The sequence below is a fragment of the Rhinatrema bivittatum genome, chromosome 6, assembly GCF_901001135.1.
Source record: "Rhinatrema bivittatum chromosome 6, aRhiBiv1.1, whole genome shotgun sequence".
Taxonomy (NCBI): Eukaryota; Metazoa; Chordata; class Amphibia; order Gymnophiona; family Rhinatrematidae; genus Rhinatrema; species Rhinatrema bivittatum.
In genome coordinates this window covers 107962265-107985214 of record NC_042620.1, presented here as the reverse complement: position 1 = coordinate 107985214, position 22950 = coordinate 107962265, and the positions used below count along the sequence as shown (strand labels likewise).

At 42.0% G+C, this 22950-nt stretch overlaps 1 protein-coding gene across 8 annotated transcripts in view; it reads right to left on the bottom strand.

Annotated features, from left to right (window-relative positions):
- The window catches only part of UBR3 (ubiquitin protein ligase E3 component n-recognin 3), a 672099-nt gene that overhangs the window by 252242 nt on the left and 396907 nt on the right, over positions 1-22950 (bottom strand). For 5 of the 8 annotated variants that reach the window (XM_029605729.1, XM_029605733.1, XM_029605731.1 and 2 more), the window contains 3 exons: positions 21296-21406; positions 11834-12046; positions 7525-7661 (listed from right to left, as the gene is read on the bottom strand). In XM_029605729.1, the coding sequence (XP_029461589.1) occupies positions 7525-7661; positions 11834-12046; positions 21296-21406 (461 nt within the window). The remainder of the gene's footprint in view (positions 1-7524; positions 7662-11833; positions 12047-21295; positions 21407-22950) is intronic. The other 3 variants (XM_029605732.1, XM_029605734.1, XM_029605736.1) reach the window with 1 other exon arrangement.

Here is a 22950-nt window from a genome sequence, read left to right as displayed (position 1 = left end):
TTTCAGCCCTCTTGGCTTTGAGAAAGGAGTCCCATTGGCTGCGGGAGCTGACATTGCTCCTCTTGTGTGCAGCGCCTCTCTTCTTCAGGCCAATGCTGCATGCACTAGCATGGTCTCTTCTTCCCACATGCGCGGCTGCTGCATACCACTTCCTCTTCCGGGCCACGGGGAGGGTGGGAAGAAGAGACCATGCTGCTGCCACTGACTCCAGCTCTCCTGCCGCATTCCATGCAGGCTATCAGCATTTTAAGCCTGGGCAGAGGATGAGTTCCTATTTCGCTGGGGTAGGGGGAGCAGCTGGGACAGTGAGGAACCGGGAAGTGTGGCGACACACTGGTTGAGAACCACTGCTCTAAAATATTGAGCACTACAAAACTCTTCCCAGGTATCTGCAGATGTCAAGAAAAGGAATAATACTGATACTGTCTAATTCAAGACATCTGATTAGCTCATCCTGTACTTTATAGGCTTTTATCTGTTTCTAGACAACTAATGTACTCTATCTTGAATAGAGAGAAGCATTCATAAGGAAAACAGGACAGAGTGGAACATGAATACCAATAGCACACATCTTAAGAATAGCAAAGAAACATTTCCATCTGTCTCCACAGAATCATTTATTGACCTAAAACATTTCTACATCAGTGTTAAATTGCTGTTCCTTAAATTCATAAATCATGGAAACTCGCAATCATTAAGCCTGAATAATATTTGAGGACTATTAACTAGATCAGTACTGCAGAAAATGTATTGCATACACTAGCTACTCTATTAACTTTGTGAACAATTTTAATTTTTATCATTTTTGTCAAATAGGTTGGGCTTTCCAACTGAGTTTAATGTAATTCCCTGCACTTTCCTCAGCATAAGATCTATAGAAAGTGTGAGTAGTACAAATATACAGAGGAAAGCCATTGTCCAAAACATTCAGCCTTCCTATGCTCATTAAAGTTTAGGCTTTAACTATGGTCACTCTCAATGCTTTCTTGAAAGCTTGGTGCAGTCATACCACTGCTATTAGGATTATAACTGCTGTTCCATGCAGTCAATGTTTGTAAACATTAAAAAAACAGAGAATGAAAATAAACATCTATAAAGGGCTCTTCTGAAAACATGAAAAAAGTCTGCAAGAAGGACTTATTGGACAACTGATTTAAAACTAGTTTTTCTCTCCCTTTGCTAGCTTTTTCCAAGATCTCCACTTCTTTCAAGCAATTCTTCTTTCTCTGACTCATCTGTCAAATACCACTCCTCACATTTTTCATACAAAGCTGTGCTGTCCTTGTTCCATTTTCACATTGAGGTTAGTTACTGCCAAACACAGATGCTTAAGACTGGTTATCTCTAAGCAGTTTCTCTCTCTTGGAAGATTGGGCATCCAAATGGCAGATGAAATTTAATGTGGATAAGTGCAAGGTGTTGCATATAGGGAAAAATAACCCTTGCTGTAGTTACACGATGTTAGGTTCCATATTAGGAGCTACCACCGTGGAAAAAGATCTAGGCATCATAGTGGATAATACTTTAAAATCGTCGGCTCAGTGTGCTGCAGCAGTCAAAAAAGCAAACAGAATGTTAGGAATTATTAGTAAGGGAATGGTTAATAGAACAGAAAATGTCATAATGCCTCTATATCGCTCCATGGTGAGACCGCACCTTGAATACTGTGTACAATTCTGGTCACTGCATCTCAAAAAAGATATAGTTGCGATGGAGAAGGTACAGAGAAGGGCAATCAAAATGATAAAGGTGATGGAACAGCTCTCCCCTATGAGGAAAGGCTAAAGAGATTAGGGCTGTTCAGCTTGGAGAAGAGACTGCTGAGGGGAGATATGATAGAGGTCTTTAAGATCATGAGAGGTCTTGAACGAGTAGATGTGACTCTGTTATTTACACTTTCGAATAATAGAAGGACTAGGGGGCATTCCATGAAGTTAGCAAGTAGCACATTTAAGACTAATCGGAGAAGGTTCTTTTTCACTCAACGCACAATAAAGCTCTGGAGTTTGCTGCCAGAGGATGTGGTTAGTGTAGTTAGTGTAGCTGGGTTCAAAAAAGGTTTGGATAAGTTCTTGGAGGAGAAGTCCATTAACTGCTATTAATCACGTTTACTTAGGGAATAGCCACGGCTATTAATTGCATCAGTAGCATGGGATCTTCTTAGTGTTTGGGTAACTGCCAGGTTCTTGTAGCCTGGTTTGGCCTCTGTTGGAAACAGGATGCTGGGCTTGATGGACCCGTGGTCTGACCCAGCATGGCAATTTCGTATGTTCTTGTACAGTCAGTGACATGACCACCCTGCCAAATGAAGTAGGCCATGCCACAGCTCCTCACTTCATCCTCCATTGCCTCAAGTACAAACTTAGGGTCTGTCTGATTCACTAAGCTTTATTACCATAGAAAGAAAAGAGGAGAAAAGCCTTAGTGAAGCAGGCCTTTAAATTGTAAGTTCTCTGAGTAGGGAAATACCTTCTGTACCTAAATGTAACTCGTCTTGCGCTCAGGTTTGGAAAGGCAAGTAATTGAAACTAAAAAGAATCCCAATCATCCATGACCTGCTCACAGACTCCCTACCAGACATATTCTGTATAACAGAATCCTGGCTGAAACACACAGACACAGTCCTACTCAATCAACTGCCCAGAAACACATACAATATATTTTCCATACCCAGATGCAAAAGAAAAGGAGGTGGCCTATTATTCATAGCTCACAAAAAACACAAATTTTTCTCCCATTCCCTAAACCTACCACCCCCTTTTGAGACCAACCTATTCAAATCTAAAAACCTCCAAATACTTCTCCTCTACGCCCCCCCCCAGGTTGCCTACAGCACAACCTATCCCCTCTGATTGAATCCATTACATCCCACATCAATTTACAGGAGCCCGCCATCATACTAGGAGACTTCAATCTCCATATAGACACCAACCCACTATCTCCCACCAGTGAACTACTCCTATCCACCATGTCCGCCATTGGTTTCACCCAAATCATCAACACTCCCACGCAAAAATCTGGCCACACCCTTGACCTAATCTTCCTAAACAACAAAATATCCGCAACAGGACCACCTACTGTAACCCCCACCCCATGGTCCGACCACAGCCTCATCCAAGCCAAGCTTCAGCTCCAATCTACCCCACTGAAAACAGACAACCGCTTCATAGAATTCACCAAACCATGCTCCAGTGAAGACCTCGCTGAACTGTTATCTGAAGCCCTTAAGACAATTAACCTAAATGATGCCAACTCCGCCACAAACTCCTGGATCTCCATCAATGCAGACATAGCCAATACAATATGCCCCACGATAAGAAAGGAAATCAAACCATCAACAAAGCAAAAATCTCCTTGGTACACCCCAGAATTGAAAACCTCAAAGCGAACACTGAGACAAACCAAAAAGCAGTGGAGACGAACCCCTACCCCAAACCTGAAGGACAAATACAGAACACTTCTACACAACTATACAGCTGCCCTCAACACAGCAAAGCGCAATTTCTACACAACAAGAATTCATGATTTTCAATTCAACCCAAGGACCCTCTTCGCCTACGTCAAAGACCTAACCAACCCTATCCAGAATGATGCAACGCCAAACTCCAGCAACATCTCCAGTGAAAAACTAGCACAATTCTTCAAGGACAAAGTCGACAACATCATTGCCAAGATTCCACAAATCCACACCGACTCAACGGACATCCTCCCTCCCATCCACACATGGTCACAATTCACCCCCGTCGCATCTACAGAAATTGATCCCATCATCAAAAAAACCAACCCCGCATCCCACCCCTTAGACCCCATCCCTAACAAAACCCTAAAACTAATTAGAGAGATTACTGTCAAACCAATAACCTACATCATCAACCTATCCCTCGAGCAAGGAATCTTCCGAGACAAACTCAAAAACGCCATCATCAAACCAATCATCAAAAAACCTCATCTCGACAAAACTGACCCAGCAAACTACAGACCAGTCTCCAACCTCCCATTCTTAGCAAAAATCATCGAAAAAACAGTCAACAACCAACTTACAGATCACCTTGACGCTCATAATGTTCTCCTGCCAACACAACATGGTTTTAGAAAATTCTTCAGCACCGAAACCCTTCTCCTCTCTCCCACCGATACCATCCTCAGAGGACGCGACAAAGGCCAATCTTTCCTCCTGATACTCCTTGATATATCAGCCGCCTTTGACACCATCAACCACAGAACCCTCCTCACCAGACTTAAAGAAATTGGTCTACGAGACATTACAATCAAATGGTTCAAGTCCTACCTCTCAAACAGATCTTACATCGTCAAGACAAACACTTCTGAATCCACCCAAGTACCCCTCACACATGGTGTCCCTCAAGGATCTTCTCTATCCTCAACCCTCTTCAACATCTACCTCCTCCCACTCTTCAAATACCTCTCAGACACAAACCTCACCTACTTCGTTTATGCAGACGACATACAAATATTACTCCCCATAAGCAAGTCCATTGAACACACCATGGAAAGATGGAGCAAACTCAGCTCAAAATTATCCCACCTGCTATCTCAACTATCACTCTGCCTCAACCAAACCAAAACAGAAATCCTTCACATCCACGATGACCGTCCCTCATCTCCCCTCAACATCACCCCCCCAAACTACTCAGGAAGCTCAAACAACCCAGGGGTCCCAAACATCCCAGGAATCTCACTCACGCCAGCCACAAGAAACCTAGGCGTAACCATCGACAACCAACTTAACCTCAAACGCCACATCTCTAATACAATCAAGGATGGATTCTTCAAGCTACAAACACTGAAAAAACTCAAACCCCTTCTCCAAGCGCACGATTTCCGAACAGTCCTTCAATCAATTATTTTCTCAAAACTCGACTACTGCAACTTCCTCCTCCTCCTTGGCCTCCCAGAAATCCACATCAAAACCCTCCAAGTTCTACAAAACGCCGCCGCCAGAATCATCACTAACAGCAGAAAATCCTCACATATCACACCCACTCTCAAAGAACTCCACTGGCTCCCCATCACACAAAGAATCCAATATAAAACCCTCACCCTCATACACAAAAAAATAAACAACAACGAAATGAACTGGCTAAACACCACAATACACCCATACCCCACACAAAGAAATCTCAGGTCCTCCAACACTGGCCTTCTCTGTCCCCAACTGCAAAACTGCACACCTTAACGCAACCCGCAAACAAGCCATATCAATAGCGGGTCCCACCCTGTGGAATTCCCTCCCCCCCAGCTCAGAAATGAACCCTCATCGCAAGTCTTTAAAAAACATCTCAAAACATGGCTGTTTATAAAAGCCTTTCCACCAGACACTTAACCTTCCCGAACGCACCTCACCCTTCCCGAATGCATCCCACCCCCCTTCCGACCCTCCTCGGACCCACCCACCTCCCACCCTACCCTCTGCCCACCTTCTAGCAATTCTGAAACCTGTATTATATACTATTTATGTTAAACTATATATACCGCCTTCCTCTTTCCAAATGTTTAATCCCTCTTGTTACTTAAGACATAACTGAATGTTTACCATGTTATTGTGAATATTGTTACCATGTTATAATGTAAAATAGTTATAATATACCATGTTATAATGTAAAATAGGGCGGACCTCGCCCTTATCTCTCAGTTTCCTGTAAACCGATGTGATATTTCGATCGAATGTCGGTATATAAAAGAAAATAAATAAATAAATAAATAAATAAATCTCCATGATTAGTTTGTCATGCACATGCCCTATTTGGCAGAGTGCTTTGGGGGATCCCTGCCAACCAAAGCAAATTCCCATACCTGAGAACTTTTGAATGTTACACACATTGGAGATGTGAGCAGTAATTTATTAAATTAAAAATACTAACTTCTATATGGATTTCACTGATTTGAAAGACAGGACTTACCAATGATGCCTCCACTTGATCCTTTATTCTGTCATTCAAACCAGTCAAATTCATGTGTGGTACTATTTTACCGTACAAGACTGTACTTCTGTAACTTTTTGGGCACACCTGTTTTTTTCTTTGAGTGTCCAGCCCAATCAAGCTGGCCTTTACTGCCCTTGAGCCTTCAGTCACAATACCCATCCAACCTTGTCTCATTCGTGTGGCAAAGAATTATGTGGAATGTTTGTTTTATTAGTGTTTTAAGATTATGAATGTTTTTATTATGTAAATCGCTCAGTGCTTTGAATGTGTGATATAGAAGAACTTTCAAATAAATAAAATCAACTTGGGAACAGGGACTGTTTTATTTGTTTAATCCCTGCAGTCATAGTTGTCAATAACCCCTGCTTTCTCTCCCCCCCCCCCCCACCATGTTTACTATTCCTTCCGATAGGCCATCTTTCCTACTTGCCTCCTTTTTGAAGTCTTATTTCTCAGGTTTCTTCTCAATCTCCTATACATCTCTATATTTATGCTGGTGAATGTACTTTAGAAGGCTATATTTTCAATGGATGCAAAAAGTTTTATGATCAATTCAATCTCACATGCTGTTTTGCTTATGTTAAAATAAACAGGGCAATTATAAACACAAGTGGAATTCAGAGTAGTGTGCAGTGGAATGAGTTACTGCGTGAAAGGAAACATAGGGGCAGATTTTAAAAGCCCTATGCGCGTAAATCCAGCTGGATTTACGTGCGCTGAGCCTATTTTGCATAGACCCGGCGACGCATGCAAGCCCCGAGTCGCGCGTATGTCCCGGGTCTTGAAAAAGGGGCGGGGGCATGGGCATAGCCAGAGGCCTCCATAGGGCCTCTAGGCCGGGGGATCGTGCGCAACCTACGCCTGCCCAGAGGCAGGCGCAACTTGAAAAATAAAGGTCAGGGGGGGTTTTAGGTAGAGCTGGGGGGCGGGTTAGGTAGGGGTAGGGAGAGGAAGATGGGGGGCAGAAGGAAAGTTCCCTCCGAGGCTGCTCTGATTTCGGAGCGGCCTCGGAGGGAACAGGGAAAGCCATCGGGGCTCCCCTAGGGCTCGGCCCGCGCAAGGTGCACAAGTGTGTGCCCCCTTGCACGCGCATGTTATAAAATCGGGCGCAGATTTGTGCGCATAGGGTTGCGGCCCATAGTTTGTAAGGAATTAAAGAGAAATGAGACATGGTTTGTTATTTTTATGGCTATGCTGCAGAATAACTATTGCCCCTTTTGATTCCAACAGTGATCTCCAGTAGGTGATAATTCAAGTGTTACTTTTCAAGCCTGCAGTTGAACTCATTTCCTAGTGCTATTATCATAGGATAACAGGTTTGAAAATACTTCCAGAGAATGAGCTTGTTAATAGTGTGATAAGTCCACATTTTCATTTACTCAGTCTGCTTTATAAGTCTGAGTGACAATTACTCCATACTCAATATGTATATGATTTACAAGAAGAGTTTAAAACTTTTTAAAAGAAAACCCAAAATTCAGTACCATTCAGACTTAGGACATCCATATGACTGAACTCACAAGAATGGAAAGACAATTAACTTAAGAAAACTATAACTAAATATTAAAAAAATGCTTACCTAGCTACAGAATACATGAAGAGAAAATCATTGTCGGGGGAGCCAGGGGTTTTGCTATAGTCCATATATTTCTTCTGTGTAGTATTTTTTATATCTTTCATTACAGACTCCATTTCTTTACTTAAATTGGTTTCAGACTAGAAGAAAATTATGTAGTTATTAATTTTGATAAACAGTTTTGATAAACAATTTTAACAGTGGAAAAACTAACACTGTAAGCAATATTCCCAGCTATGTAAAGAAAATACATATAAGAAGTTGAATTCATAAAGTGATAGTACTTTTGACATCTGATAAAAGGCAATTTCTTTAGTTTTCTAAAATCTTACCAGCCAATCTCAATCATTCAAGCTCCCCAGGAAAATAGTACATGAATTGACTACAACTGAAATTTCAATCTGTAACTCAAAAGTTTCTCTAACACCAAAAGATGTATGTGTTAGGGCAGTGTTAAGATTGACATAAATCCCTTGCACATTCTACAAGGAGTCGTCAATAACGAAGGTGAATTTATATTTTTCACAGAAATATATACCCAATATTCTTTACTTTATAAACCTATTACTGTATATCTGAACATAGCATGGGATTAGCCTGCATGGAGCGGCAGTTATTATATTGAAAGTTCTTATACACCACCATCATGGCCCAAAAGCCAATGAAAGCGGTATACAACAATAGCAATTAAAACATAATGAATAATATGTAAATATGTACATATTATAATATGTACATATTTACATATTGTACATATTGTACAATATGTAAATATGTACATATTTACATATATTATGTACATATATAAATATGTACATATATTGTACATATTGTACATATGTACATAATATGTACATATTTACATAATATGTAAATATGTACATATCCTTGTAAACCGGGGTGATATGTATACTATACAGGAACCCCGGTATATAAATTCTTTAAATAAATAAATAAAAGCACAATAAAACCACCCATCCCATGCCAAAAATAAAACTGCCACTCCTTGCTATAATTTCTACACCAGTCTTATACCATTCTTGCCAACGTTACCCCCTTTTTCAACTTTCATCTTCTGGAAACAGCTATGTCTGATATTTTTTTGAAACGTTAAATAATTCATTTCCTGCCTAATATCCACTGGGAATCTGTGCCACAATGTGGCTGCCAAAAAGCTTTAGACTTTGCCTGCATATCTTTCACTATTTAAAAAAAAGAATAGAACCTTAATCAAGTGCCTTGACTATACCACAGTTTTTGGTGCAGATAATTATTACCCTAAACACCTTGTTGGGCAAACTGGATGGGCCATTTCAGTAAAGGAGAAAACCACAAAAACAGCATTACTAATAGAAGCATTGGTAGTAAGCAACCACTCTGTACTATGCATGGAGACAGAGAAAATCATCAAATACCAAGAGGTACAATAAGTGATTAGAAAATGTGGTCTAAAAATACATAAATAGTCCTAATTGTTACCACTGGTTTGATTAAAAAGAACTAAGCTCATCTTGATTTATTGCCTGTATATTTTACACTGTAAAAGCTCCAGAAAGAAGCTGTTTGGCACTTGCAGTAAATTTGAGAGACTGAGATCATTTCAACATACCCTGGTTAGTGAGTGAGGTTCATTCTTGTCAATGTATGTGAAAGACAAAAATCTGTACCTCCAGTTCTGAAAATATATAATCTGTATCTACTGAACATTCCCCTCCACACACACATACCTAAATAATGAGGGCAGAACAGAAATATGTATTTCCCCATACACCTCACCATACAAAAAATTGTTTTTAATTCTGGTATAATCTCACTAACAGTAACACAAACTTCTTCCACTATCTAGCACCTTGTGAAATTCAAAATCCTATAAAATAAAATAAAACTCAGCACATATGAAGCAAACCTGCCACATCATAGCAGGACTAACTCGGAGGCCTCTAATAGCAACAACTATTTATGAAAAGGCAGCACTGAACATATTACATTGGGTCACAAAACATCAATACACCTCCTGTTGGAAAAACACAATGAACAAGACTGCTTGCTGCAGATCCCTACATGCTAGAATACCTTAGTACAATCAAACTTACAGAATACAGACAGAACAGTTGACTGGATAAGAATATAAGAAAGACCATGTTGGGTCAGACCATTGAGCCTTGCATCCTGTCTCTGACAGTGGTCAATCCAGATCATAAGTACCAGCAGATCCAAAAAATAGATCCACAAATTACAAATGTACCCCTAGATTCATCAAAATGTGTTAACACATTGATAACGCCTGTGTTAAGAAAAAGGGGCGTGTTTAGGGAAATTTTAGAATTACTACAGCATGCGATAATCCCTATTATTCACTTTTTGCGCTAAGGGGATAGGGGGAGAGAGAGAGAGGGAGAAGGATAGAGAGTGAGAAAGATGAAATTTTGTACTATGCTATCTCACCCTAGCTTGATAGTACCCTCTTATAGAGTCTGTCAAGCTAGAGAGAGAGAACATAGTAGAAATTTCATCTTTGTGAGACTTTCCTCACTCCGAATGTCAAATCTTCGCCAAGGTGTACTGTGCTGTTCATTCATCTCAGTCTACATGCGAAGCTGGCCCCTAAACCACCACCAACACCTCACCTCGACCTATTAGATGGCCCACCTATAGAGATATAAAAAGGTGCACACTGTGAGATCCTCCCAGGAGGTTTGCTTTCTCTCTCTCTCTACTCCATTCCCTCTCCCCTCTCAAGCCCAGAAATGGCCAAAATGCAATTCTAAAAATTTATCGCAAATTGCGTTATGCCATTTCGGGCATATTGCACAGCCGAATGCCAGGAAAAAAGGTGTAGTTAGTTCCAGTATTAAAACCGTGCAATAGCATGCGTTATGCTATCGCATGACGCGATACTGCACCTCATTTTACTAAATCCCGCACAAACTCCTCCCTGATCCTGCCCCTCCAAAAAATTTGCATTCGCGCCATGCGTTATTGTTCTTAACGCATGGCGTTATGGTGTTAAGTTATGGTGTTATCGCGTGCGTTAATGCCATAATGCATTTTGATGAATGACCCTAGTAGAGAGCAAAACTGAAATGGAAAATTCAAGAAGCCAGACATTGTTCGCACGGGTGCCTGCATTTTCACACTGTACTCATGGGAAAATATAGGTACCTGGTGGCTCAAACTCACAGAAAGCTGTGCAGTGCCAGCAGCAGCACTTCCAGTAAGGTGTGGCCTAATTGTTGATAGTGCCAGGGCCCAGGGGGCCCACCCTATTCTGACATCTATGAAGCCTATCAGTCCATAGAATAAATGCATCATGAGGAGGTGATTACATTAAAAAATGGTATATACTCATGCTTCTTGAATAAACTGTTTTGAGGCTATACTTAAATTCACCTTTTATATTGATTCCCCCATTTATATGCTTTCACAAATTGGGCTTATGACACAAAATGGGAAAAACCCTTTAGTACATCTGACCCATGTTTCTATTATATTTCTTAAATGTATTTGGTGACTTAAAAGACCTCCTCTGGCACTGAATACATAGGTTGACTGATGTTAAGTAGAATCTCAGCCTTCCCAAAAAAGTAAGGTAGAGTGTCAAAATCTAGAAAGTTAAAGGAAAAGATGCTATGCAGGCATAAAGTCAGATTGCATTGGGCTAGCTATACAACAAAGTCTAAAGTACAAGATAAGAAGTGAAAATAGACACTCAGGTAAACTGCAAATATTGTCTAGTCTAAGATTCTATGCAGATATCATCAGTGGCCATTTACCCAACAACTCAAATGCATTATTTAGCATTTTTGGAAAGAGTTACATCTTCATGTGAACAGCATCTGAGAAATAAACCTTGTTTATATTTTAAGTGAATGTCTGTTTTTCCCCCTTGTATCTGGGTTAAATGTTAATTTTTTTTTTTATTAATGTAACATACATTCGTGAAAGATATAAATTAAAATAAAATGTATCCCCTTAGAGTGACATTTTACTTTCCACATGTTTTTTCCATCTGCTATGCATCATATCTTACTGAAGAGCCCCAAGTGCAGTACATGGTTTTCATCAATAACTATATTAGCATATCACAAGTAGCTTTATCAGCATTTCTTTCCACTGTGCAATATAATTAAGCCAGAAAACATATAAACAAAAAAGCAGGATAATTAAGTCCTTCACATTTTATGTAAAATATATCCATAGATTTAATTGTTTATATCTAAAAACAGTATTTACAATACTGTTCATAAAGCAATATTATGGGTTAAAAAAATGAAAGATTAAAGATACATGAACAAGTAATTTTCTGCCTTACACTGATGCTTACGGGGAAAGTTCCCAGCTGCTCCTGAAGCTCCTCCACCTCTTTAATGAGATCTTGCAAGCTCTTGGTATTATGACACTGCCAAAGGCTTTTTTCCACATTGTTCCCTGGATAACAGGGGAGGACACTGTTAGCAAACTGCCTACAGAGAGGACAGGTGAATTCTCCTTTGTCAACAGAGAACCCTTGGAGGACCTGGTCATTCTGGAGAAGGGAAAAAAAAAAAAAAAAAAAAGCACCAGTTTATGACCTTAAATTTTCTTTTGAGGTCAAAGCTTATACAAAATGGAAATAGTACCAACTTATAAAAATTTCTGCAAATTTTCAAAATATAAGAACATAAGAAATTGCCATGTTGGGTCAGACCAAGGGTCCATCAAGCCCAGCATCCTGTTTCCAACAGAGGCCAAACCAGGAATAGTAAGGCTCTGTTAGAGTCATTCTACAACAAAACATCAGCAAGTGTTACATTATTGTGTCAAAAAAGTCAGACAAATACAAGATACCACTCCTCATGAGTGGTGGTAATATTGGACTGCTGCTCTCCCCCCTCCTGTAAATTTCAACCCTTTTACCTCAACCTAAACATAAACATAAAAATTATGCCTCTTGGCATAATTTTTATGTTTCAATGTAAACCGATGTGATCTGTATTTTAATACAGGAACACCGGTATATAAAAATCTAAAAATAAAATAAATAAATAAACCTCACTTCTTTCTTCCTTTGAAGCCTACTATCTGCCTATTCATCCCACTACCTCTACAGACCCCCTGATAAATCTCCTCATTGACTGATTCCTGGTTTTCCTTCTTCATTGACCCATCTTCCCTTTCCCTTAGTAACTTTAACCTCCATGTTGATGATCCCTTTAACTCTTAAGCCTCAGAACTTTAACCTCCTCGTTTCATCTCCAACTCTGCTCTACCGCCCAGAGTCACCAGCATGGCCACTGCCTTGTTCTAGTCTTTTATTTATTTATTTATTTTTATCAACTGCTGTCTCAGACTTCGCCACCTCAGTTCTTATCTCAGACCACATTTGATAACTTTCATACTAAACCACCCTCCCCCACAGACACATCCAGTCACCACCTTTACCATTAGGAATACTTCTCCACTGCTGTTTCATCTCTCCTATCCTCCGCTGTATTGTCTGAATCAGTTGATGAAGCAATTTTTTCTTATAACACTATACTCTCTTCTAACTTAGTCATCCTTGCCCCTCCTGTAAAGCACACTAAACCCCAACCGTGGCTTACCCCTAGAATTTGTCATCTACATTCCTGCACACACTCTGCAGAAAGTCTCTGGCTAAAATCCCATGCACATGCAAACTTCATATATTTCATATTCATGCTTACCACCTTCCACTGCTACAGTTTATTTTCATTTTCATTTATTAAAATTTATTAATCGCCTAACACTAAAAGGCCTAGGCGATGTACATGAATACATACATAATAAAATCACAAAAACAGCATTAGTAAGAGAATTGCCAGTGCTAAGTGACCATTCTGTTCCATGTATAAAGAAAGATCATCATCAAATACCAAGATATAAAATGAGACCAGAAAAACGTAATTTAAAGATATAGAAATAGTCCTGGGTGCTCTGGTTTGGGTCTAGGGTGTAGTGGTGGTTATTGGGGGTGGGTGGGGGAAGGGGTGCACCTTTTTTTCTTTATAAGCAAGGAAGGAGTGTTTCAGGATCCCAGCACTTTTTTTTGTGTGTAGTAATGAAGAGGATCAAGAGATGGAGGGCGGTTTGAGATGGGCACCATTTTTTCACACTGAAGGGGATTGTGAGATGAGGGGAGGATATTTTGGGAGATTTATTTTTTTTTTTTAATAAAGTGAAGGGAATCAGGAAAAGGGATGGAGCATTAAAAAAATTAATATCAATAGGGAGTGTGACCAGAAATATTTAGGCCTGCTATTACAGCACCTAGATTTGACTTTCTAATTTAGAAAACTAGTGCTAAAAATTAGTGCTAGACCACTAACTTTCACTAGCCCTTCCCCAAAGACCTAAACCCTGGCCCCATTACTGCCTAGAAGTTGAGCTGCTAACTTTATATGGTTAGAAAAACTTGTGTTGCTTAATTTAGCTGCTCAGCCCAGTCAATTTTGAAAATTTAACCGCATTATTTTAAAATTATTTTAGGAATTTTAGTTTACTTATGCATCACCAATTTCTTTATTACTAGCCAACATGTTCTATCTCCTTTATTACCACAGCAGGTTTTCAACAGCAAAGCTATCATATAAGTGGTAAAAGCAAAACTGTTTGCCTATGTTATAAATAATGGACTTTTATTTATAGCAAGTAATTACTTTCCAATTCCCAAAATAAAGATATACCCTACAATACTATAGAAATTGGTATTCTTTACAAAAGAGACAGTATTTAATTTGGTATCTACAAAATGTATTCATCTGCTGTTCAATTGTTGGTACTAAGTGATAGGGCATGTGAAGCCCAGCAGTTATCTTAAGAGCCATGTCAGTCTACAAAATGCATGGCACCAGCAAAGAGAAAGAGCAGTTGCTTACCTGTAACAGGTGTTCTCCTAGGACAGCAGGATGTTAATCCTCACATGTGGGTGACATCATCCGATGGAACCCGGCATGGAAAACTTTTGTCAAAGTTTCTAGGAACTTTGCTGGCAGACTGAGCATGCCCAGCCTGCTGCTATCGGCATGTCCATGCGAGGTCCCCCTTCAGTCTCGTAACATAGCAAAAATATGAGTGAGAAAAATAAACTGAAGGTGAACCCAATGTCTTGGGGAGGCGGGCAGGATTCCTGAGGACATACATCCTTCTGTTCTAGGAGAACACCTGTTACAGGTAAGCAACTGAGCTTTCTCCTAGGACAAGCAGAATGGTAGTCCTCACATGAGGGTGATTACAGAGCTCCAGACTGCCCCATGTGATCAGAGGGACCCACAGTAGCCGAACAAGGTGCCAACGGGCACAACACAACTGCTGCGCTGTGGGAAAAACAGGGGCAGTCTGGTCCCACAGAGAGCACAATGTAAACAGTTGTTCAGGACTAGAATAGATTACGGAGGACAGACTGGCCAAAAGCACTGTCCTGGCGACTATCCCTGTCGAGACAATAGTGAGCTGCGAATGTGTGGAGAGAACTCCAGGTTGCAAGCCCTGCAGATTTTGGTGACGGGGACCACACGCAGATGGGCCATTAATGTCACCATAGCCCGCACAGAGTGAGCCTTCACCCTGCCAGCCAGCTGGAGGCCTGCCTGCTCATAGCAGAAGGCAAACCAATACGCTAGCCAGTTGGCTAGGGTCTGCTTCCCCACAAGTGCTCCCAGCCTATTAGTGTCAAAAGACACAAAGAGCTGGGTAGACTGCCTATGGCTCGCTGTACGATCCAAGTAGAAAGCAAGCGCCCGCTTGCAGTCGAGGGAGTGGAGAGCACGTTCCACTGGGTGAGAATAAGGCCGTGGGAAGAACATGGGAAGGATGATTGACTGGTTGATGTGGAAAGCAGTCACCACCTTTGGCAGAAATTTTGAATGTGTGCGCAGCACCACACGATCATGAAAGAATTTCGTGTAGGGAGCATACGTAACCAGGGCCTGGATCTCACTGACCCTGCGAGTGGAAGTTATTGCCACCAGGAACATAACTTTCTAGGTGAGGAACTTCAGGTCACAGGATTTGAAAGGCTAGAATGGATGCCACATGAGCCTCGCCAGGACAACTTTGAGATCCCACAGGGTCGCTGGAGGGCGAAGCGGGGGTTTCAGTTGAACTAGGCCCCGCATGAAACATCTGACCAGTGGCTGGACTGAAATGGGCGCCCCAGCGACACTCTGATGGTAGGCGATGAGGTGTACTCGGACCCAGCTGGTTTGGAGGCCAGACTCGGTCAGGTGTCAAAGATAGTCCAGCAGGCGGGGGAGCGGACAGAGAAAGGATCCAGTCTCTGGCTGCTGCACCAGGTGGAGAAACGCTTCCACTTCGAGCTCTAAGATTTCCAGGTGGAAAGTTTCTGGGATTCAATCAAGACCCTGGAGAAACCATCCAAAAGCTGTAAGGGCTGGAGGATCATGCACTCAACATCCAAGCCGTGAGGGCCAGGGCCCAGAGGTTCAGGTGGCACAGGGTGCCCTGGTTCTGCAATAGGAGATCGGGAGCTGTCCCCATTGGAACTGGTACACTCATTGACAGGTCCTGGAGCAGAGGAAACCACACCTGTCTTGGCCAGAAGGGTGCCACCAGGATTAGGGTCCCACGTCCTCTTGCAGTTTCGGTCAGAAATCTCGAGAGGAGTGGGATAGAGGGGGTACGCGTACATTAGATCTTGTCCCCAGTGAAGGGAAAATGCATCACAGGCTGGATGGTCCTTCCCCGGAATCAGAACATACTCACCTTGTGATTGTGGGGAGAGGCGAACAGGTCCATGTCCGGTGTACCCCAGCGACGGAATAAGTCAGTTGCCACCGCCAGGTTCAGGGACCATTTGTGTGGCTGAAAGGACCGGCTGAGGCGGTCCACCAGTGTTTTCAGGTGACCCGGCAGGTAGGTGGTCCGTAGATACATCCCTCTGGAAAGGGCCTAATCCCAGACCTGTATCACTTCCTGGCAGAGGGGAAAGGAGCCCATGCCACCCTGCTTGTTGATGTACCACATCACCACTTGGTTGTCCATTCTGATGAGGACGACCTTGGAAGACAGCCTGTACTGGAAAGGCCCACAAGATGTACCGGACCACCCGCAGCTCCAGGAAGTTTATCTGGCAGTGGGCCTTGGCTGCAGACCAAGGCCCAGATATGCAGGTTGTCCGTGTGGGCCCCCCCATCCCTGAGGTGAGGCATCAGTGGTGAGGGTTATCTGGGGTGGCGCGGGCTGAAATGGTAGCCCGGTTTCCAGATTGGGTATGGCCTCCCACCAGGTCAGGGAGAGGCGAAGAGGGTCCGTGACTGTCACCAGCGCCTCCAGATGCTGGGATGCCTGCCACCACTGGAACCACAAAGCCCACTGAAAGTCCCTCATGTGGAGGCGGGCCAAGGGGGTCACATGGACCGAGGCCGCTGTATGGCCCAGCAGGAGGGCTAGCACCTTCTTTCTGTTGTGAACGAGGGTTGCCAGCGAGGAGAGAGCAACCGCTTGATCCTTGGGCAGAAAAGCCTTTGCTTGTGCTGTATCTAACCTGGCGCCGATAAAGACTAGCCATGGAGACTGATTGAGATGTGATTTGAGAAAGTTGATAATGAATCCCACTGTCTGTAAGGTTTGAACCGTCAAGTCCAGTGCATTCAGGGCCCTGAAGTGGGAGTCGCTCCGGATCAGCCAATCATCCGGGTACGGAATGACATGGACCGAGCGACACCTGAGGTAGGCAGCCACCACTGCCAAGCATTTCGTGAAGACGCATGGGGCTGAAGCCAGCCCAAAGGGCAGCATTTTGTACTGAAAATGTGCCATCCCCAGCACAAAGCAGAGGTACTTCCTGTGGTTGGGGACAACTGCAATATGGACATAAGCCTCCTTTTACATTGAGGGAGCAAAGCCAGTCTCCTCTCCAGAGGAGTGGGATTCAGCGTGCCCAGAGAGACCATTTTGAATTTTTCTCTTACGAGAAATCGGTTTAACGCCCTGAGGTTGAGGATAGTGCGCAAGCTGCCATTCCTCTTTGGAATGAAGAAGTACCTCGAGTAGAAGCCATGGCCCCACTGCTCGCGGGGGACCTGTTCTACCGCGGCCACCGCTAGAAAGGTGGAAAGTTCTAATTGAAGGAAGACCGGATGGGCGGGCATACCCTACGATGGACATGGGGGAGCGGTCTCCGGGAGCCTGCTGAAGTTCAGGCAGTAGCCCCAGCGGACAATGGAGAGGACCCAACTTTCCAAAGTGATCACTTCCCAACTGCGGGCGAAGCAAAAAAGCCTGCCTCAACTGGAGGATCGACCGCCAGAGGAACCGGCGTTTGGCTCGTGCTCCCTCGCTGCTAACAATGTGCGCCTATCGCGTGCGCCAACGTGTGCGCTAATAACGTGCGCCTATCGCATGCGCTAACAACGTGCGCCTATCGCGTGCACTCACAATGTGCGTTCAGCAAGCAAAAAAGCGCTTAAGTAGAAAAGAGAAGTAGGCAGGCAAAAAATGGCGACCTCCCAGGTGGGCGGCCTCGTAGGCAGGCCCAGTTAATCCACACTTCCTCGGAGACCAAGTAAAGATGTACGCCTTACCTTGTCTTCGGCGCTTCCCGGCCGCGACCCGGGCGGTCTCCGGCTGCGGGGGGGAAGGGGATACCTTCACCGCCGCGCTTAAGGAAGTGCACCCGCTGCCTCTAGGCCGCGCCCGAACCGCTCGGGGGCCAAGTCCACACCGGGACAGAGGCTGCCTCTAGGCCGCGCCCGAACCACTCGGGGGCCAAGCCGCGCCCGAGTCCTTCTCACTCGGGGGCTGGGTCCCTGCCGCGAACCGGCCACCGGACCGAGGCTCCTACCTCCGAGGGACCACGGAAGTCAGCTCGGGAAACTCAACTGGGTGAGTGACCGCCTGGTATCACCACAGGAGTGCAGGGCTCGTCTTCAGTAGATTTCTTCTAAGAATTTAGTCTATAGAATTTGGAAAACTCGCTCAGCGAGCGTTGGTAGCTCCAAACTGCTTTGGAGACGGAAATTACTGAATTGCTTCACTTCCTGTGGGGGTATATGTACCCGTGCTGACGTCAGATCCGTCTCCAACTGCTAGCACGAGCACACTATACCCATTTGTTTTGAGTCCATCTGCTACACACTAGGAAAATGTATTTCGCAATAAAGTAAAGATTTTATTTTCTGGAAATAAATGTGACTATTTTTACTGCCATAGAATTTTTAAACTACAGTTTTACTTTGAAACAATACTATAAACAAATTCTAGGTTCCAAAAAAAAGCTGCAAAATAGGTTATATAATCATATACAGGGAAATAAATGCATATAGATATATTATATCATCAGCTGTCCGCTTTTAGAGGATGGGGGATAAAATAAGAATACTCTGTACTTTTGGTTCAAGCGAGCCAAGGATAAAGGATTTCAATTACTTTAAAGCTGAAGGCACCAAAAAGATCAGTGAAATATATTTGATTGTCTCATTTGTGCATTAAAGGCTTCATTTTTCAAACATGTAGCAGTCTGAGATTGAAATTACACAAGCTAGATCACATTTAGTTGAATGTTATACCTCCTTACTATAGGAGTAATGTAATGTATAAACAACTAAATACAAACAAGCACCAAAAATATTTTGTTGGGGAAATTATACTATACTTAATCAATTCACATCCAATTCCCCCTTTGTAAATTCTTTTTGCTTAAATCTGTAAATTCTTTAGTGCTCACAAATCGTGAGTCATTTCAATTCAACTCACAATGACTTACTGAGAGACAGTCGCGCCTATGTGCTGACCCGAACTAGCCTCCCATCTAAATAGAAAGGAAAAGTTTTTTAAGGAATGGAGGAAGGGTTTCATATATCTGAGTTTAAAGCCCCCGCCAGGGTGAACTCAATTCATGTATGTATAATCATGAACCAAACCTCCTCCATCCCATGTTTTTTGTATATTTTTTTTAAATTGTGTGCAACAAGCTTACACCCCTGTGTCATTTTTTTAGAAAATCATTTTTAAATCTAAATGTATCATTCTTCTTCTTTTAAATATCATAAACGGATAACTTCCTGGAATGATTTAAAAGTCCCGACTTATCTGATGAAAGTTGACAACCCGACGTAGCCACGTTTCTGGTCCGAAACCGGACCTTTCCTCAGGGGATGTTATCCTATTTAAAAATCAGTCGGTGTACCAGAGCCTTCCGTAATGTTGAAAAACTTCTCCAAAGACGCCGAATGCGCTCAATGCGTTGTTGAAACGCTACATCCTAACCGCCACTGTTTTTAACCTGTGCACACAGATGGTGAACCCACCAATCGCAACACTCATTGCTGTGACGTAATGACGTCTATTTGGAAAAAACTTTGTCAGACACTGCCTTCAAACCTCAGCTGGAAGAACGTAATCCCACGTATTGACCTGTAATTTAAATCAATGAAACCCAGTCCAACGCTTCATTCAACCCCAAAGGGGCTTGAGTTTTTAGCATAAAAATCCAAAAAGCTTCTCGTTTGTTGAGTAATCCTTCCCGATCGCCGCCTCTCAGTGCCATTGGCACCTGATCGATAACAGTCCATTTTAATGCGCCAAACAGATGACCTTGCTGTACACAATGCGTCACTATAGGTGCTGTCAAAGTAGCTGTATTCAATTTTGACTTATGCTCATTAAGTCTCACTCTGATTTTACGAGTGGTTCTGCCAACGTACACACGAGGGCAAGGGCAAATGATTATATAGACCACATGATCAGAATTACAGGATGTATTGAAATTGCGAAAGACTCGATAGCCTGTAATTGGTTCAAGCCACATGTGTCCATCGATACTATTAATGCAATGTGGACACTGTCCACAACGTTGGTGTCCTTCAGGAGGTACCTGTGATCGCGGTGAAAACTGTGCACGAACTAATTTGTCTTTAATGTTGGATCCACGAGTCATCTGTTTGGGTTTCATTGATTTAAATTACAGGTCAATACGTGGGATTACGTTCTTCCAGCTGAGGTTTGAAGGCAGTGTCTGACAAAGCTTTTTCCAAATAGACGTCATTACGTCACAGCAATGAGTGTTGCGATTGGTGGGTTCACGTGTGCACAGGTTAAAAACAGTGGCGGTTAGGATGTAGCGTTTCAACAACGCATTGAGCGCATTCGGCGTCTTTGGAGAAGTTTTTCAACATTACGGAAGGCTCTGGTACACCGACTGATTTTTAAATAGGATAACATCCCCTGAGGAAAGGTTCGGTTTCGGACCAGAAACGTGGCTACGTCGGGTTGTCAACTTTCATCAGATAAGTCGGGACTTTTAAATCATTCCAGGAAGTTATCCGTTTATGATATTTAAAAGAAGAAGAATGATACATTTAGATTTAAAAATGATTTTCTAAAAAAATGACACAGGGGTGTAAGCTTGTTGCACACAATTTAAAAAAAATATACAAAAAACATGGGATGGAGGAGGTTTGGTTCATGATTATACATACATGAATTGAGTTCACCCTGGCGGGGGCTTTAAACTCAGATATATGAAACCCTTCCTCCATTCCTTAAAACATTTTTCCTTTCTATTTAGATGGGAGGCTAGTTCGGGTCAGCACATAGGCTCGACTGTCTCAGTAAATCATTGTGAGTTGAATTGAAATGACTCACGATTTGTGAGCACTAAAGAATTTACAGATTTAATGCAAAAAGAATTTACAAAGGGGGAATTGGATGTATAAACAACTGACATAAATGTTTAAAAAAAAAGTGCCTAAAAAAACAATTATCTTGTTCGTATGAAAAAACATGAAACTAAATATAAAGCTGCTGCTTAACTTACGCGTAGTGATTCCATGTAAGACTTATGACAGTCTATGTGCAAAGTGTGACCACAGGTTTGTACATAAACACCTCCTTCCCATCCTATTGATATTGCCTGAAGACAGGAACTCTTGAAATAAAAATAAACAAATATTAAAAAGTACAAGATTACTGAATATTGAAGTATTAAATTGAAGTACATATATTTATATACACTGCACTACAATATTCTATGGTCCCTATTACCCATCCCATATTCATTTGTACCAAATTATATGGGAAATAACGAATACCCTTTCTGAAAGCAAAATGTTTTTACCCATGGAAATAGACTTTTCAATTACTGCCTAACCTCATGAAGGTAAAAGTACCAGCATATGTGAATATAGGTACTTTTATCCATGTTTCTCTGGAGGTGATCCCAGACAGGATTTCATCAGAGAGGCACTTACACCAATAGTTTTGCCTTAAAGTATCCGCACGAGAAACAGACAATTGTTTTATCACCCCATGAAAATTACATATACACATATCTACCTGCACAAAACTACCCTAGTAGTTTTTCTTTATTTCAGCAAACCCCTTCAGCACTTGTTCCTTCAGCCCCCTGTTTCATGTAACTTTATTTTTCTCTTATTTATTTATTTATTTATTTAAATTCTTTTAATATACCGATGCTCAAGACGAAGGTCTTATCGTACCGGTTTACAGCGTAACCAGGGGTAACCAATTAAATAGAAGATAAAGTTACAATGAACAGGGATTTTCCAAATTTCATGTGTTATTAACCCTGTTATTTGTAAACCGATGTGATATGCAAATGAATGTTGGTATATAAAGTTATTAAATAAATAAATAAATAAATTTGCCTAGACCACACACAGTTTGATTATCTTCCCCTATACAATATTTTCACTGATTACATGTTTGGCATACACAAGGCAAGCAGTTCTGACAAGTTAACAAGTGGAGGCTTTCATATAGTAAAAGATACCACAAATAGCACAAACTAGTTTATTATAAAGCATCTAACAAATGGAAATTTGTAAGTGCTTCATAAAAATTTATGATTGTATTATTGTCAAAGGTAATAGGCATCTGCCATTCCATTGACGGAACCAGGCCAGAACTCTTCCAGAAACAGACACAGTGAAGTCGATATTCACAGACTTTATCCAAGTAACTTTTAGAGTTGCCTACACAAAAATCGAGATTTTATAATGTACCTCTGCTCCCCAGCTAAACTTTGTCTAGGCTAACGAACTCCCAGTACATAATTTAGCTAGACAAAAAAAAGATGATGGAGGTGTTCTGGGGGTGGGATTAAATTGTAGCCGGCAAGTGCTGATATTCAGTATTACCTGGCTAAAATTAACTGGGTATGTCTGGTCGGAAAAATACTTGCCTTAAAGTGGAACATTTATATGGATATGTTCTGCTGAATATCCAGCTAACTACACAAGTAACTTTCAAACTTACCGGCTTGCTGAATACAGATCTCAGGGTATAACAAATAACTGAAAAATCTGATTGGCTAAACAATCCCTACTGTTTAATCATTTATATGGCTTCTTCCATCTAAAAAGAATCCCAAAACAACCTTTGCAAAAGATCAATATTTCAAAAATGTATATGTAAGCCAACTTTGGCACAGACTACCTGAAAACACAGTAG